Source organism: Physcomitrium patens, chromosome 23 (genome assembly GCF_059467195.1).
Source record: "Physcomitrium patens ecotype Gransden chromosome 23, ASM5946719v1, whole genome shotgun sequence".
Classification (NCBI taxonomy): domain Eukaryota; kingdom Viridiplantae; phylum Streptophyta; class Bryopsida; order Funariales; family Funariaceae; genus Physcomitrium; species Physcomitrium patens.
In genome coordinates, this window is record NC_143432.1 from 6,866,115 (window position 1) to 6,884,203 (window position 18,089).

The following is an 18,089-nucleotide window of genomic DNA, read 5'->3' on the forward strand; positions in this document are numbered from 1 at the left end:
ACACACACTCAAAAAAAAAAAAAAAAAAAAAAAAAAAAAAACTGCAGGAAGCGGAGAATGGGGGGATGGGGCATGAAAGGAATAGTCACGAAGAGGAGGGGAGGAAGAGCGGGCACCGGAGTCCGGCGATGGATGGGACGAGTGGCGGAGCGGGCCTGCATAGATCTAACAAGATTATTATATGACAAGGGAAACAATCCCTCCCGCTCCTTACCACCTGTAATAGATCCTGGCCATCTTTAGTGACTAGGCCGAAAGTCCAGCCCGCCTGTTGGCGGAAAAGAGCGGACAAAGCCCCGAGAGAGGGACCTTTGGAAGCAACACAGATAGATCCATTCATCCCAGGACCAGGCTTTACCCGAAAATACCATCCCTGCGATGTGGAATAGAGCGAACAAAGTAAACACTGGTGCAGGAGAATCGACCAGTAAGTAGACAAATTCGAGCGGGGCTCGCGGGGCGGTCTCGAAGGGTTTAGATATTGAGAAGAGGGCGGCTGGGGGTTGTGGACGCAAAGTGTTTGCTGGTGCACTGAAGGGTGGCCAGTGTTAGATTTTCACCGGATCGGAGCTTCGGGGTCACCACAGCGTCAACCCATCAAGGAGGAGCGCGAGCCGGCGAGTGTGGTGAACTCTGACGTTGTCGGAAACTCTTTTTGACGTGTCGAGAGCCCAACGATTCGCCCAAGCCCAGAAAAAGCGGAAGCATGTAAATCTCGGTTGACGATTGGATGCTAGGTAGGAGAGGAATCTGTTTCGAGCCGGCGTTCCAGTTCTGTTCTCACATTTTTGTCGTTCAAGTGATGGGGATGTGAGCTAACACTTTCGTGTGGTTGTCTAGGATACTGGTGTGCGGCAGAGGTGGTCTGATTTTTGCTCTTTCTCGCTCTAGTGCGTGCAGGTTAACAGCAAAGGTTAGTAGCTCTTCGAGATCGATCGGTGGGTGTCAGAGGGTTTGGGTCGGAGAGGTAGGAACCAGTGAATGGTGAGTGTCGGGGGTCTGTGCTGGAGGTTGCAAGCACTACATCGCGGTGTAGTTCACCAGTTGTTGGCTTGTTGACCTCCGCCAGTGCTTCAGTTCATTCTGATGCTGCGGGAGTGAAAGCACTAGAGTAGTAATTGACCTCGTTACCTTCGCTGCCGTCTTCACTACGAGGGCTGCATACCTGTGTGCACCTCTCAATCACGAGGTCGTTGCTTAGAAAACCCGCAAAATTTTATTGACAAGTCTTCGGTAGCCTTTCCCTTGTCTTGTGTCCGTAAGCACCAGCCAGCTTTAGCCCTGCACTCGTTGTGATGACCTCCAGATCTTTCTCATTACAGAAAGACTCGTCTCCGCGCCGTCCATTGTGACCCACTAGAGTGCCGTGATCCGTAACTCGGGATGTTTTCGGGGAAATTTTAAAAGGAACAGAAGAGATTTGAGTAACTCTTTCTGCTACTTCCACCGTGGCTTCCAATTCCAGCAAATTGGAATTTCAGGGAGATGAGAAATCAAGTCTGTTGTTATTCCGGGATTCAAGTTACTAGTGTGTAGCATTTGAAGGCTTTTAGGCTACACCATCCGCTTCGTACAGTCAATTGTAGCTGAAATGGAAGTTGCAGCTGTGATCGTGCGGGGACACTGCGACAGTTTCAATGCATGGTCCCTGCTTCGAATGATCCCCCTCCGTTGTGCTCTCGTTTCTCTACAGGATTAAGTCACAGCTGCAGTATTTGATGTGGCTTTAGGTGCGTATGATGACTAGAATCATGATCCAAGCTCCCTCTCAAAGGAGCTTTGGACATTCGTCGGCATAGAGCGGTTTCGTTGAGGTGCGGAGTGTGGTAACATGTTCCGCATTCACTGCTGGTGTTTCTAATCGAGCCTTTAGCTTGATGTTCCACTCACTTTTGAGTGGCGTACGATGGAGCAGCTGTTCTCCTGTGCTTCCAATCCTACAGAGCGCGTAGGTCTTCCGGAAAGTTCGTATACGTTAGTTCGACTCGTGATGCCTTAGTCAATGGTCCTTGTTGGTAGGATGAATTTTTCTGGTTATCGTCTCTCTCTTCGGTGATGTTTCAGCCGCAACTGACAGTCTCGACGCATGTTTTGCAGTTTCCCGGCAAGGTTAATAAAGACCGCAGATCCTTGTGTCCACTGATAAAGCGATTGGCGGGCATTTTGGTGAGTCTAAGAGCTCCTGGAGTGTCTTCATGATTTATGGGCTATCAGTCGATTTGAACAACTCCAGTATACGACATGACCACGCCTATGAATTTAAACTGTGAAGCATCGTAATGAGTATGCATCAGAAGATTGGACTTACAGGTGAACCTCCCTACAAAACAGGGTGTCAAATTGTTGGCTTTGGGCAATGCGCCGCATTTCGTCCACCAAAGCAGTCATCTTTGGGAGCGATCACATAGTTATCCAGACCACTTCGTTGCCATTAAAGTTTCGACTGTGTTCTGAGAATGGGAAATATTATTTGTATTGACAGCTTACAGCTTTTTCTATTATGAGCATCGTATACCCCCTGCCGCACTCCAAAAGTAGATCACATTCACATTTGTAGTGCACAAGAACCCACTAGGCCACCCCTACAATTCAACTCAAAGTGGTCTGTAGTTTACTACTTTTATTTCTCTTTTTGTTTGTTGTTTAGTATCTCTTACCGATCCATTCCAAAATGGACTATCTGACTATTAGTTTAACATCTTTATCCATCTTCTCTTAGTTCCTTTATTTCGAGAGTTTTTGTGCGGTGAAGTGATGTTTAGCGAGGATCCAACAATTTCTGTGGCATCTCTGCAGCTTTTCAAGGCTCAAAGCGGTGCAGCGTCGTGTGCGGAGAACAGAAACTGTGTCAGACCAACAGGCTATGTTGTGTCCCAACTCTTCTGTAGAAGAAATTCCTCGCTGAGCCAGTATCTTTGGATGACGAGTAACTTTCGCAACGCCGAGTTCCGGAACATTCTGAACCCAACGGCGTCAACTATCCACCCTGGGAACTACAGTAGGCCAGGCGAGCCTCAATTCGTGCGAGAGGATCATTTCATAAGTCCTCTGCACAGGGATTCAAAGCCCGTCACAATTAGAGAAAACCACGATTTTTCAAGCCGGATACAGTCCCTTATGAGTGGGGAAGTTGCCTTAGGCAACTTGCAGGATGCACATGGCGGAGGGGTCCCATCGACACTCATGGGATCACCCCGTCTTGTTCCAAACGGCGTCATCCCGCAGGGCATGCAGGTAGACGCCCAGCACGACCAGAATTCACGAGCTCCGAGCCGATACGAGGCGCAGAAGCGGCGAGACTGGAACACCTTCGGACAGTACCTTCGCAACCATCGTCCACCCTTGGCGCTGGCACGGTGCACAGGGGTCCATGTGTTAGAGTTCGTGCACTACCTCGACCAATTTGGCAAGACGAAGGTTCATGTCCCGTCCTGTCCTTTCTTTGGGTTGCCGCACCCCCCGCACCCCTGTCCATGCCCGCTGCGGCAAGCTTGGGGCTCCCTCGATGCACTCATCGGTAGACTACGTGCAGCGTTCGAGGAAAATGGGGGCAAACCTGAGAGTAACCCGTTCGGAGCACGCCAAGTGCGTCTGTATTTGCGCGAGGTACGCGAGATGCAGGCCAAAGCGAGAGGGATCGCCTACGAGAAGAAGAAGCGGAAGCGAATGCCGAATGCGGGCTCTGGAGGCTCTCAGGGCGGGGTGAACGGTATGAATGGGGTGAATGGTATGAACCTGAGCAACGGCGTCGGCGGTATGACTAACGGCAATGTTCATGCCATGCCGGCGCAGCAATGAGCGAACTGTTTGAACAGACGTCACAGTCCCGTCACAGTTTTGGTCGAAACAGATTATATACAACGACACCACTGAAGTTCTGGTGTCTCCCTCTACAAAAGGTGATTCTATTTTCGTCACGACGACGACGACGATGGTTTTCGGAGCTACTGCAGTAACACGGCGAAAGCAGATTCTTCTTTGTATATAGATCCTTTTAGATCTTCACTCTCCTCTTCAGAGAATCTGTAGATATTCTCTTCATGTCCTCCGATCCACATATAAGGTCCACCATTCCTAGTTACATGTTTACAGGAAGATTAACAACCGCCGTCAGGTCCGTCGATCTGTACAGGTTCCACAAGGTATAGATGTAGACATCTTCTTTACTCTCTCCATCCCCCCTGGTTCTTCTTCCGGTTCCCTAGACTCACCCTATTCGCCTTCATCAGTTTTGCAAAGAAATTGGGGCAATCTGTTTCTAGCTTTTTTCGCTGCGGCCGACTCCGAGGCTTTTCTCTTGTGGAATTGGAATAAATACTGAAGGTACCTCGGGGACGGTGGCTCCAGGAACATAATGTAGTGTATCTAGATAGTACTCCTGGTGTATGGGAATAGTCAGACGAGTTGCCTCAATTTCGTAGGAGCCTCTTCGTCCAGAGGAGCTTTAAGGAGCTCGCTTGTAAAATTTCCGCTATCTAAGACCATTTCTTCGTCTCCTTCAACATTCTTTCTTTTTCATGATCTATCTATCCTTTGTGAACCTTCGCATGCTGATTCCTAAGTATATATCCTGGTTTTAGTGTTCTAAGATTCATAATTTTTTACTTTCTTGTCATGCTTGTGTGCACGTCTGGCAATGTTCTTGTCTCTCTCCTTTGATAGCACATACTGTCCTCGCACGTGATTCAACTTTTAATGCCCTAACTTGTCGATGCGGGAGGCAGTGGATCCAAGATAGTACAGCCAAGACACGCCGCAAGGGTTTCAATGCGTAGTACGTGGAAGAGAAGGTGTAAGATCTTATCAGTTTCCATGTCCTCGCAAATTTGCATCAGCTCAACAATAGGTACTGGGCGGTTGACTTCTTCTACATATCCTCTTCCAGACATTCGATCCGACCACTTCGTGTCAAGTCGGCTTAGTGCAGATGCGTCGATGGTCTTGAACGTGTTATTCGTCCCCACTATTTGCAGTGATCCGGTTTAGTTTCTCACGGTCAAGATCGATCAAAACCCGTTTGAGCGGAAAGAATTGATTGGCATCAACCGCCATTGTGAAATAACCCACTTACGGTAAATCGAATGGATACACACACACTACTGTTGCCATAGCTAGCAAGGCAAGCAGAAGACAAGTCAGCTCTCCTTTTTCCACAGCACTCGTTTGGATCCGCCGGCCTACAGTGCCTGTCTGAACGCAGCCTGCCGCACACATCGCCAACTATGACACACACAACGCCGCGCAGTGCATATCTTGGACCGCCCTCGCCATATACTTCGGTTCCAGCCACCTCAGCCTCTCGCTTGTCCTGTCTCCCCAATTCGCCTCAAACTAATCTCCACTTTTTCTTTCGTTGTTTCATCCCCTTCATCCCTCTTCTGCTTTCGGTTCTATTTTTCTTTATATTGTTTCCCCCACATCCCTCCACTCACTTAAAACCACAGTCGGGTCAGCCCAAAACTAATTTAAATCTTACAGATGGAGACGTCCATGCTCCAACCTGAAGATGATATTATAATGAATGCACTGAACCCAGTTACGGCACTGCAGAGAAGAAAATCTACCCCTTGGATGCGATGTGGGGCAAAAATAAAGGATTCCGACCACTCATGTAATTGAGCTCAAATCATAATTAGTCTCCTAGTAGATCACCAACGATGGAACCAGGATTGGCTCAGCAGAGTCCCAGACAACACAACCCAGAAATATCATTAAATCACAAAGAGAAAGTAGCACAAAGAGCGCAATTGGGATCTTGATAGGCTCAAGCCAAACTCTTGTCGAATTAATCCACGGAAAAACTAAATTAGAATAAAGGGGGAGGGGAGTTTCGACCACTCCCAGCCACTCACCAAACCGTCCTGATTCTCTGGATTATCATCTCCAGCGCAGAATCCACAGCGCTCCCCCCAATGCCAACCCTCCATCATCACTCACATCATCTCGTGATTCTACCACTCACTGTTCAATCGAATCTCCACAATCTCTGCTGAGCAATTGAGGAGCCCCGCGATTGAAAATGGTAGCAATAATCCCCCGTCGCCGCAAGGTGTTCTTTTCTCATTTTCTACCCTCTCCGCGGCCCCGGATCGAGGACAGTCCACTGCCCGTCGGCTCTTTAGCCAGTAGATACTCATCATGACACCCTGGCTGCTCTATGTTTACTGATTTGCGCGTCATTGTGACCGCAGCAACCGTTCACCCCGAAGGAGAATTAGTAAATCACAAAACTCAATTAGCAAATCACCTCACGGTAAAGTAATACGGTATGTTCCCCCGTCCCCCGCTCACCCGCTTCCATTTCAACACGCGTACCAGCAAATATAGACCGACGCTATTCGAGGGCTGCTCGAGACTTGCTGGCCAATGGGCAACTTGAATAGTGGGTGACTAAGTGCCACTTCATCAGCTATAATTAGATTTTTGTTTTTTTGGAAACCTCCTCATTTATATATTCCACTTGTAGACAAATATCTGCTCAACCATTCAATGTACGAAAATTTAAATCCCTGCTTCAATTTAAGTCCAAGAAAGTGCATCACCGGCTGATATTACATACACTCTAACTCACAGACACAAAAAAATTATATTATATATTTGCGTGTGTGTGGTTATTATGGGTGTGTTTGTAAGAGTGTTCAGTCTAGAACCTCCAGATCATCAGCCATTTCCATGTCTCCTCCTCAAAGATGTCATTATTAGGGATCAGATTCATGGAAAATATATTGAAATGACAGTGGCCCACTTGTGCTGATAGATTAAAGATACGATGTGAAAGAATAGCTATCCTGCCTTCTAATGTTGCCAAAAGAAACAATATATTGTTATTTTTTGTTTATTCTATTGTCAACTATAAGCTAGGCTTCCCCGCGTGCGGTGAAAAAGCCTTCCGTCCGTCAGTCAGAGCGGATCGCGACTGAGCATGCATCTCTCTCCCAGCTTCCTCGTCACTGGGTCCCAGCATATTCGTTCTGTTGACTCTTGCAATCCCAGCGCACGAAGCGTTCCCACATTCACAAACGTTCGGCGAGAACGACGACGAAGCTCTCGTAACCCAGTTTATTTCGCCCGTAATCCCCGCCTAGGATCCCGCCACGCTTTCCGCCCCCACGCTGTTGGATGCCGCATCGTCACATACGGTAAAATCCTTGACGTCAAGAGGATGACGATGCAAAGCAAGCTGGAGCTCTTTCCACTGGAAAACGCTGGTGTTTGGTTTCCCCGAATCAGTTTTATATGATTTCTGAGAGTGGAAAATCTCGGTTGGGGCATTTTTAGTGGTTGTAGTGTCTGTAGGGCGATGCCCCGATATCGAGGGCTTTTGATAGCATCGGGCCCCAGCTTCGGATTCTTGACTTCCAAGGCTCCTTAAATTAGGCGCGTAGTAGGGAACATGGCTAGTGCCGGATCCCCCCTCCCCCCAAAAGTTTGTCGCCGCGGCTGCCGCTGCTGCTCCTCCTCCTTCTGGTGGGGATGCTTGTGATGCCTGGATTGGTTCAGCAGCTGTGGGGTGCGACCAGTGTCCACGCACACACTCACACGCATTCGTTCACTCACTGACACTCTCACACCCAACTCCTGTTGGATGCGAATAGAGCACGGATGTGGAAACGGTGAGACCTCCGCGCAGCGCGAACCTCCGCTTTCGATCGAGTCGCGTCTCGGAACCTCTTAGCTTTGAGTTTCTGTGTGTAATGTGCATATGAATGGATGAATATATGAGAATGAATGAAGTTTGTGGATGGAATGTTGATTGGTGCGTGGATGGTTGTCTGTTTGGATGTTAATTGGTGCGTGGATGAATGTAATTTTGATATATGGATGGATGGGTGCATTGCGTCGATGGATGGAGTCTTTTACTGACTGAAAAGAAGGGAAGATTAATTGAACATGATAACAAACATAAAACTCAAGGCCCTCATTTAATACTTGAGCTAACTTGTGTATATGTTTAGTTATATATATATATATATATATATATATGTGTGTGTGTGTGTGTGTGTGTGTGTGTATTATTTTGTTCTTGAAGAAAGATAATAATATAACTATCTTAAACCATTTCATCCATAGAGTTTTGCAACCTTTTGGCAGTGTTTTTGGAAATAGTTATGTGGAAGCTGTTCTATTGCAAACTTGCCAACTATATATATATATATATATATATAAATATATTTAATAGTCATTTTCCATCTTAGTTACAATTGTTAAGAAGATTTTGGATCATTTGAAATAGACGCTAAATTACTTAAATATTGATTGTTTGGAGATGAAGCAATGAAAAAAAAAGTCATATTATACATATAACTATATTTATATATATACTGGAGATTCATAACAGGTATTATTAAATTTGTGTGAATGTATGGAGTGAATTCTTTATTGCAATATCTTACAATAATACTAATGAGAAAAGACTTGGAAAATAAAATTTAATGCATTAAAACTTTAATAAATATTTATGATTATATTACATGTCAGATTTTTTAAAAAATATACTTCAGATTAAAACCATAAGATTGATATAGTTGCATTTTGTATTTCTATTTTGTTGCGTATATTTACAATTGTATGAGAATATGTAAATGTAAATGTTCGGTTTATTGTGGAGTATTAATAGAGAATGTTAGTGTGAACAGTGGTTTTTATTTATTGTTGCATTATATATTATTATCCACTGATAACTTGCTTTGACAAATCACTACCAATGCAATGGCCACGAATATTAGTGTGTATGTATACATGTACTTTGTATACATGTACACACTAATATGTTACATCTGACTGCACTAATTTGAGGAAAAAAACAATCAAAAAATAAAAATAATAATATTCTCTTTCTTTTTTATTTTGGATTCTTTTATTTATTTATTTATTTTTATGCAATTTATGTGCTGTGTTTTTTTTTCCCTGTAACTTAATTTCATATTTCTTACTTACTTGAAATTTAAATAAATAATAATAATAATAAAAAACTTGTTTGCACAACAGCAATTACAACAAAATTTCAGTAATTACACAGAGTTGATGCTCTACATATTTTTCGTTTTTAACTTTGATGCAATACTTAAACATTTCGTTTACAAAACTATGCACTGTTGATAATATCACAAGATATTGAATAATAAATAGTTCAAGTTTGAAATTCTCTTCATACTTAAGAATTCATTTACTTTAAGCATTAGTTGTCTCATTATTCACTATTCCTCAAATTAACATTTTAGTTTATACAAATATATTCAATCTTTTTTTGGCCTTGTAATTCATAAGGTACACAGCCCATACTATCTTTAGACTCTAAATTGTTATCAAATCCTTTTTGTTGTCAGTTTAATATTGTTGAATTAAACATATTAAGTGCAGTCAGATGTAAAATATTTACACATGTGTAACTGATGCCTGAAATGATATTTGTAACAATTATAATATTATATATATATATATATATATATATATACGTATTTTTAAAAGGCATTATTTCCTTTTCAGTGAATATCATTGAAGCCTCCAAATTTGGTATGAATAACATTTATAACCAAAAATAAAGTCATTGTCAGAATGAATAAACTAAAGTGTTAAATAGGACATATGCTATTAAAAAACTCATAATTTTAATTTAAGATAACCTTTTCAATTACAATTGTTTTATTTGTGATATATATATATATATATAGAAATTATATAATTTTTTCTGTTTTTATTCAATCTTAATAAACTTTTAATAAGAAATTGGTATAGCATAATGGCACTTTTGTTTTAAATTTTTATTAATTAATTAGATTATTCATAAAATAAATCATCAATTCATAATTAATATAGCAAAAATTTACACAATAGTAAATATTGTTAAAGGATTTATTTTGAGTTGTGTAACCTTTTGTTGGCACAAGAGAAATGCAAGTCTGGTAATTTTCCATTTGACTTACACTTGACTGAAACAGAACAATTTTTTTTTTTGAGGTTGACTGTCGCACTAAAACCTCTCATAAATATCACAGTAAAAAAAATAAAAAATAAAAAAATAAATTATATCTAATTACTGTACATAGTGATGTAAAGTACCAAAAGTGAAAAAGGTATAACTTGGCTTTCACTGCTTTGTAATTGACTTATATGTGTCAACATGTATGTTTCGGTTTCTGAGTTCTAAGTTACAGAATACTAATATTAAATTATAAAATATTAAAAAACACTAACAAAATTAAGAACCTATTATTTTTATTGATTTTCTATTTTATTTTTATTTTGCACAGAAGAGAGTTCTTCCATATATATATATATGTATATGTATTCAAAAATCATAATTAAAATATCTCTATTGTACTCAGCACACATTAATTGATATGGCTATATACATATATATACTCACACAAATATAAGCTCTTTTTTAACACAATATCAATAATAAAAAACAAAATGTTAACTAAATGTAAGGAATACACTATGTTATAGAATCAAATTATAATACAAAAGAAATTACATTTAAGAATAATTTTTAGTATATTTTATAGTTGATCAAAACAATTTGATGGAAAAATTTGAAAACATTATAATATCAAATGAATTAATTTAAAATTTTAAACTCAAATAAATAGAAATATGGATAAGACTTCATTTCATAATTTTGTGTTCTAAAAATTGTAATTACATAATTATAATTTAAAAATTAAAGTATTAAGAGATCAGATTTCTAAAAACAATAACATTTCTTGATGATTCCTTTTTTTGAAATTTAAAATCTAAAAAATTTAATTTTTTAACTCAAATTATTGTAATTCTGCAGTAAGGAAAATCTACTGACATATACATATTTACAAATAAAAATAAATATTAAATTAAAATAATGACTTGCAACTTCAATACATTAGATTTAAGAATATGTATCATATATTCAAATTTAGGATATGAATCATATAATAGAAGTTAGTTTATTGATAATAAAAATCTTTATTTTTTATATAAAATAAAATAAAATAAAAAATTTAAAAATACGTTTCAATATTTTTGGAAGATAAATAATAATAATAAAATATTATATCATTTTTAAGGAAAATATTTTATTTCAAAAAAAATAACTTACAACTTTTTTTTCATAAAATATTCATTGTCTTCCTTTCAACAATCAGCTTTTCTTGAAGCAAAGAAAGAAAAAAAATGTAAAAAAGAAAGAGGCGTATTATTAGTTTTCTTTTTACAAAGTAATCAACTGAGATGTAACAATATGAATCAGAGATGTAGCATTAGTAGTTCTTTATAAATATTCCAAAATATAAACTATTTATTACACTTTCAACCAAATTTTTTGCCTTATTACATGTTTATTTATAATAGTAGATAGATATGTATATGTATATATATATATATATATATATAATTATTCTAAAAGTATAATATTGATACAAGATTATTTTAAATTAATAAATAATAGACATATTTTATATGTTTTAAAGTATAAATATATTTTTTTTATAAAATATTATCTATAATGTAGTTGAATTATTTTTATATCAAATAATTTGATAAGGAAAGAGCATACATACAACTATAAATAATAATAAACAAAGCTAAATTGTGTTTGAGAATGTGTCCACATACATGGTTGTAGAGCCAATGTGTAGAGGCGATTGTACTATAAGTGTGATAAACATATATATTTATTTATATAAGAAATATTAGATAGAAGGTAAATGTATAAATATTTGATATTATCTTATGGAAAAGCTTCTTAGAAGCTTTATAGATATCTTAGACATACATATTTATCCTACTTTTTATCTTTGATTAAGTAGAAGTACATAAAAGTAGTTTTATTTCATAATATTTTCTAGAAAAGCTTTTTAGAAGCTTCATTGATGATTTTTTGACTTTATATATATTTGTAGTTGATTGGTAGGTTAGAAACTTGGTCAAGAAGCTAATCATATATTGATAGCTTATAAAACAAGCTAACCATGTAGTGCACATATAAAAACTTGCCTTGCAAGTTAAGATACATGTCTTGCAAAGTCAACATGTTTTGGAGATCTTATAGGACATTGTCATGTAGCTCTTAGTTAAGAATATATATGGAGGCAAGAGTGAAGCCTTCTTTACTTTTGTCAATGCCTTTCTAGTTCTTAAACTTGTTTCAAGACTTTTTTGTCTTCTTGTGTTTGACAATATTCATTTTAGTTCAATACTATATCATCTTTGAGCGAATTTTTAGTTATTTTAAGTGACATAAGAGTGTATAGAAGATTTATTTCTTTGAAATTCATGTCCTTGATAGTTTGATAAGAGTATTAATTTAATATTTTTTTCTTATTTTAGAAGTAAGTAGATTATTCCACTTTTATTGTTGTGTTTTGAAGGTTACAAACTACCTACCTTTAAACAAACAATCTTGTTTTCTAATTCTAATATTTTTTTAAAACATAATAGATTATTCTACTTTGTAGAAATTTTCATTTCATATTAGAGGTTATAGATTGCCTTCTTCTAATCCAACTTTTTAAATTTGTTTGAGCTGTCTATGAAAAGAAAGATTATAGATGCTACTCTCAGCAAAAGTAAGAATAGATCTGCAACTATTGCAAATCTTCATGAATTTGTTAGTACTCTAAAAATAAAAATTTCATGTATTTCTAACTTGAATCATAAAGGTACTATTCCTATGCCTATGGAAGAAGTTTAAAGTTTGCATCAAGAAGTTGTGCAATTGAAGGAAGCAAGTAGATCAAGGTCATAACCAAATCTAAGAAATTTTGCTCCTATAAGTATAACAATGATAAAGATTAGTATGTCTGAGAAGTTTGATGGAACAAGATCAAAATTTCAAGGATTTTTGCAATAAGAAAAGTTCTATGTAAGGTTGCATGTCTTTCAATATCTTTAAAGATTTATTTGAATTAGATTCATAGATATACTTCTAAGACAAAGAGCTCTCTCTTGGTTTGTACTTTTAATGAAAAAAGATTTGCGACTCTTTTATATTTTGAATTCATTCCTAAAAGTGTCTACGGCCACATTTGAAGAAAGTGATTAAGAAAGAGTAGCAAAGACCAAGCTCTTATTTTTACGATAAGGATCACATTTAGCCACCATATATGCTTCTGAATTCCAAAATCTTGCTTCTTAGGTGGACTAGAATGACAAAGCCCTTATCAATCAATTTTGATATAGGTTGAAAGATAATGTCAAAGATTTATTACTCACATTGCCAAAGGTAAAATCTTTAAAACATTTTATTGCTCAAGCCATTACATATGACAATCGATTATTTGAAAGAGGGCAAAAATAAAGACCTAGCTGGAGATGAACAAATCAAATAATGACAACAACTCCCAAATTTTCAAAAACTTATTCATCAAGTCTAGAAGCAATGAAAATTGATACGATACGTTTTAAATCCATCACATAGTACAAAAAGACTCAACAACGTCAAGAATAATTATGCTTATATTGTAGAAAAACTACACATACTACTTAACATTATTCAAAGAAACAATGTAACTACAAAATAAGTAGCATGGTTGCTAAAGAAGACAATGTTTCAAAAAATGAGTTTCTTTAGTTATAATATGGATCGTGCAGATGAAATCTTATGTAACTTCTAGTAAAGATCTTATTTTCTCTTTAGATCCTTCACCTTATTTTAGAATAGAAGTTTATTTAAGACCAAAAAATCACAAAGTCTTAGCTTTGTTAGATTCAAGAACCTTAACTTATTTTTTAGACAAAGATTTTATCAAAAAATAAGAAATATTATTAATTAAAAAACTAAAACTATACATGTAAAAGTTATAGATGGTCATTTGCTAGCTTCTAGAAATATTATGCATAAGATTGTTCTTTTAAATGTAGTAATTAAAGATCATAATAGCATGATAATATTTAATGTAATAAAATCTTTATTTAATCTGATTATTTTAAAATTATCTTAGTTAAAAAAGTATAATATTTAGATAGATTAGATTTTTTATAATCTTAATATTTTTGATAGTTTAATCTAAAATATTATTAGTCAAGTAGAAATATATAACTCTAATATGTCCAAATCTATACTAGTAAGTGTAAGAGCTTTCATGCATGCAACAAAAGAAAGGTTATTTTTTGCTTTATATGCCATGTCCAATTTTGATGGTAAAAAGTCGTTTAGTAGTATTCCTAGTCAATATCAAGATTTTGAAGACATTTTTCAAAAGAAGAATGTAGATATTCTTCCAAAGCATCGTCTTTATGATTATTCTATTGATCTTTACAAAAGAACTCAACCACTATTTGGACCAATTTATAGCCTATTATAAAACGAGTTGGCTGCACTCAAGGAATATATTGATGAGAACTGAGCAAAGAATTTCATACGCCAATCTAAATCTCGAATTGAGACTCTTTTCTTATTTGTGAAGAAAAAAGATGGATCTCTGCAGATGTATATGGACTATTGAAGACTCAATAAGTTAAACATCAAGAATAGGAATCTCAATTCGAGATTTAGATTATATACCAAGAAGTCTTAAAACTAAAAAATTTAGAGATGCAAGTTTATATGCCAAGTTAAAAAAGTATATATTCCACATTACTTAAGTTGACTTCTTAGGATATATCATTTCTAATAAAGGACTAATAATGGATCCAAAGAAGGTCTAGTTTATTATGATTTGGAAGATTTCAAGAATAATAAAAAATGTACAATGCTTTTTGAACTTTTTCAATTACTATCAAATTTTTATCAAGAATTTTTTTCAAATTGTAGCTCTACTTACATGTTTGACTTGTAAAAATAAACTTGAGTGGAAAAAAAAAGTCAAAGTATTTTTTGATGCTTTAGAAAAAGAATTTACTTTTGTACCAATTTTATATTGTATTAACTTCTTTAAGATATTTTTTATAGAAACAAATGCATCAAATTTTGCTTTGAGCATAGTATTGTTATAAATAGAAGTAGATAATAAATTCCATCTATAAGCCTTCTATTCTAGAAAAGTTTTAGCAGCCAAGATTAATTATGAGATCCAAAGTAATAAGTTCTTTGCAATTTTAGATTCATTTCAAGAATAGCATCATTATTTGAAAGGTGCCTCAAGTCTAGTCACTATATATATATATATCATAAGAACTTCAAGTATTTCATGTTAGTACATATTTTGAATTTTTGTTAAGCTTCTTTGAGCATTCTTTTATCAAGATTTGATTTCAAGGTCACTTATTAATCAAAAAAACAACAAGGTTTATTGGACGCCCTTTTTAGACATTCTTATCTTATATCAAAAGAAAGAAATAAATCTTTTAATCAAAAATGAATAATTTTTTTGAAGCTAAAGTATTTTCACCTTTGAGTAATAAAAATAATATTGACTATTGATTCAATGTTTGTTAAGTAAATTCAATTCAGTATATTCTTTAATCCTCTAGTCTATGATATGAAAAATAACTCTTCTAAGTCTTATTGTACTTCCATGTTTGAATTCAAGAACAACCTACTTTATTTTGAAAGGCAATTATAGATTCTAGAGGATGAAGCAAGATTACATGTTCTTCTAACTTGTCATGACTTTCTAGCAACTAGATATTTTTGTTACAACAAGACTTTAGAGCTAATATTGATAGATTTTTGGTGGCTTCAAATGTGAAAGGTAGTCAAAGACTTTATACAATCATGTGATATTTGTTCAAGTTCCAAAACTCCTTCCCATTGACTTTGTGGACTTCTTGAGCTATTACGTATTCTAAAATAACCATGGTCTTCCGTTTCTTCAGATTTTATTATAGAACTTCTAGTCTTAAGTTTGTATGATTCTATATTTGTGGTAGTAGATTGTTTTACCAAGATGGTATATATTGTACCATATAAAAAATCTATCATAAGTGAAGAAAAAACTAAGTTTTTTCTTAATAATATCTATTGCTATTACAAATTGCCTAAAGATATTATATTGGATAGGAAGAATCAATTTATATTATGATTTTGGAAAATCTTTTTGAAGATTTTAAAGGTGGATATAAAACTCTTTTTGGCTTTTCATCTTCAAACTAGTGGGCAAACAGAAGATGTGAATTAAATTTTAGAATATTACTTTAGGTGTACCATCAACTATTATCAAGATGATTAAATAACTCTTTTATCATTTATAAAGTTTGCATATAATAATTCAATGCATTCATCCACTCAACAAACAGCTTTTTTTTTATTAATTATGGTTGTTATCCATGACATGATATTTTTGAATTTTTAAAAATTGATAATCTTGCTGTGAATGATTTAGCAAATTCTTTGTCAGAGCTACATGCAATAATGAAGGCACAGTCAAAGGAAGTTCAAGAACGAAAAGAAATTAAGGCAGATGCCTATTGCAAGGAACAACTACAATTCAACATGGATGATAACATATAGATACTTCATCGCAATATCAAGACTACTTGTCCTTATGATAAGTTGGACTATTATAGGCTTGGATATTTTTTTATTAGTGAATAAGTCAAGCTTATTGCTTATTGATTACATCTATCAAAGTCTATGAAGATCCATCTTGTATTTCATATGTCCCTTTTTAAGCCATATAAGATAATGAATATCTTGGGAAGAAGACAAATACCACCTCCTCCTATAGAAGTGGATAATAATCAAGAGTTTGAGATAGAAGAAGTTTCAGATTCAAGGCAGTGCCAAAATAGGTTGAAATATCTTATTCATTCGCGTAAATATGATATTAATAAATGCACATAGAAGCCATTAAAGAATCTTACAAATGCAACAAAGAAAATTGAGGCTTTTCATCAATGACATCTATCAAAACAAAGATGAAAAATAATAATAATAAATCTTTGTTATGAAAGAAATAAGATCTAAGAAAGATAGCATTCTATCTTATAATCTTATTTTTAACTTTTTTATATTTGTAGCACTAAAGAAATACAGAACCAATAATCAGTAGATTCAATTCAAAAGCTATTACTTGCTAACTTATTAGACAAGATATTACAATTGTCACAACCTTTAAGTTGACGTAATCAAGATGAAGAATTCCAAGAATAACATATCTTTCTTCAAATAGATGGCTAGATATAACGTGTTTGGTATCACGACTTTGGAAGAGACTTTTGATGTTTGGTGATTTTATTGGAGGTAGAAATAACTTTTGATGGTGTTTTAAATATTTTATTTAAAAGAAGTTACGAAGCTCTTAACAATAATCAAATAACAAGGTGGTCTTCTTACCATGGTATGGGATACTATCAACCATCTTCAAAAAGAATAAAGATCAAAATATGTAGCAAACACAATTTGTCGCATCTTAAATTTTCTAAACATATGATGACTACTCTTCATAGAACTTGTCCCTAGAAGGAGAGGTAATGCCACGGACATACATATTTATTCTAATTTAATGATATAAATAAAAATTAGAATACATATTTATTTTTACCTATACCGTTAAATAGAAGTAGATAAAAGTAAATTTATTTCATAATATTTTCTCAAAAAGCTTCTTAAAAGCTTTATAGATATTGATTTGACTTTAAATGTGTTTCTAATTGATTGGTAGGTGTCACAAATATATGCATGTAAACCAATAATTACATGTATAAATAGGTAGAAGTAATTAAAAATAGATAAAAGTAAGTTAATTCTATAATATTTGCTATAAAAGCTTCTTAGAAGCTTTATAGATGCCGCTTTGACTTTATAGGTATCTTTAATTGAATTTTTGGATTAAAAACCTGTTCAACAAGTTGGCTATGTGCCACACATGTTGTTAGCTTGAAGACCAAGCTAACTATGTGGCCGACACGTAGAAAAACTTGCCTAGTAAGTCAAGGCATGTGTCCTACAAAGTCAACACATATTGAAGGTCCAATAGAACATTGCCACATATTCCTTAATTAGATAGTATATATAGTAACAAGAGTGAAGCCTTCTTCACACTTTTCAATTCCTTTCTTACTTCTAGTCTAGTTTCAAGGATCTTTAGTTTTTCTTGTCTTTTGGCAATAACCATTCCTGTTTCTTTCTTAATATACATATTTAGTCATTTCTATTTTGTCATCTTTCTTTGAGAGAAGTCTTACTTGTTTATTTATTTTTATCAAGTTCTTGTCTTTGAAAGTAAGTT

At 35.2% G+C, this 18,089-nt stretch overlaps 1 protein-coding gene across 10 annotated transcripts; it reads left to right on the forward strand.

Moving 5' to 3' along the window:
* The first annotated feature begins 347 nt into the window (after nt 1-347).
* LOC112275931 (protein LIGHT-DEPENDENT SHORT HYPOCOTYLS 3) lies at nt 348-4,502 on the forward strand. 10 transcript variants are annotated; one of them, XM_090246860.1, is made up of 4 exons: nt 348-737; nt 841-913; nt 2,098-2,310; nt 2,797-4,502. In XM_090246860.1, exon 4 carries the CDS (start codon nt 2,920-2,922, stop codon nt 3,796-3,798), a length of 879 nt encoding a protein of 292 aa, XP_090102986.1. In that variant the 5' UTR covers nt 348-737; nt 841-913; nt 2,098-2,310; nt 2,797-2,919; the 3' UTR covers nt 3,799-4,502. The 10 variants fall into 10 exon arrangements, with proteins under 10 accessions (XP_090102986.1, XP_090102992.1, XP_090102993.1 ...); XM_090246866.1 differs by having other exon boundaries at nt 382-737; nt 2,098-2,166; XM_090246867.1 differs by lacking the exon at nt 841-913 and having other exon boundaries at nt 436-737; nt 2,098-2,166.
* Nucleotides 4,503-18,089: the final 13,587 nt, after the last annotated feature.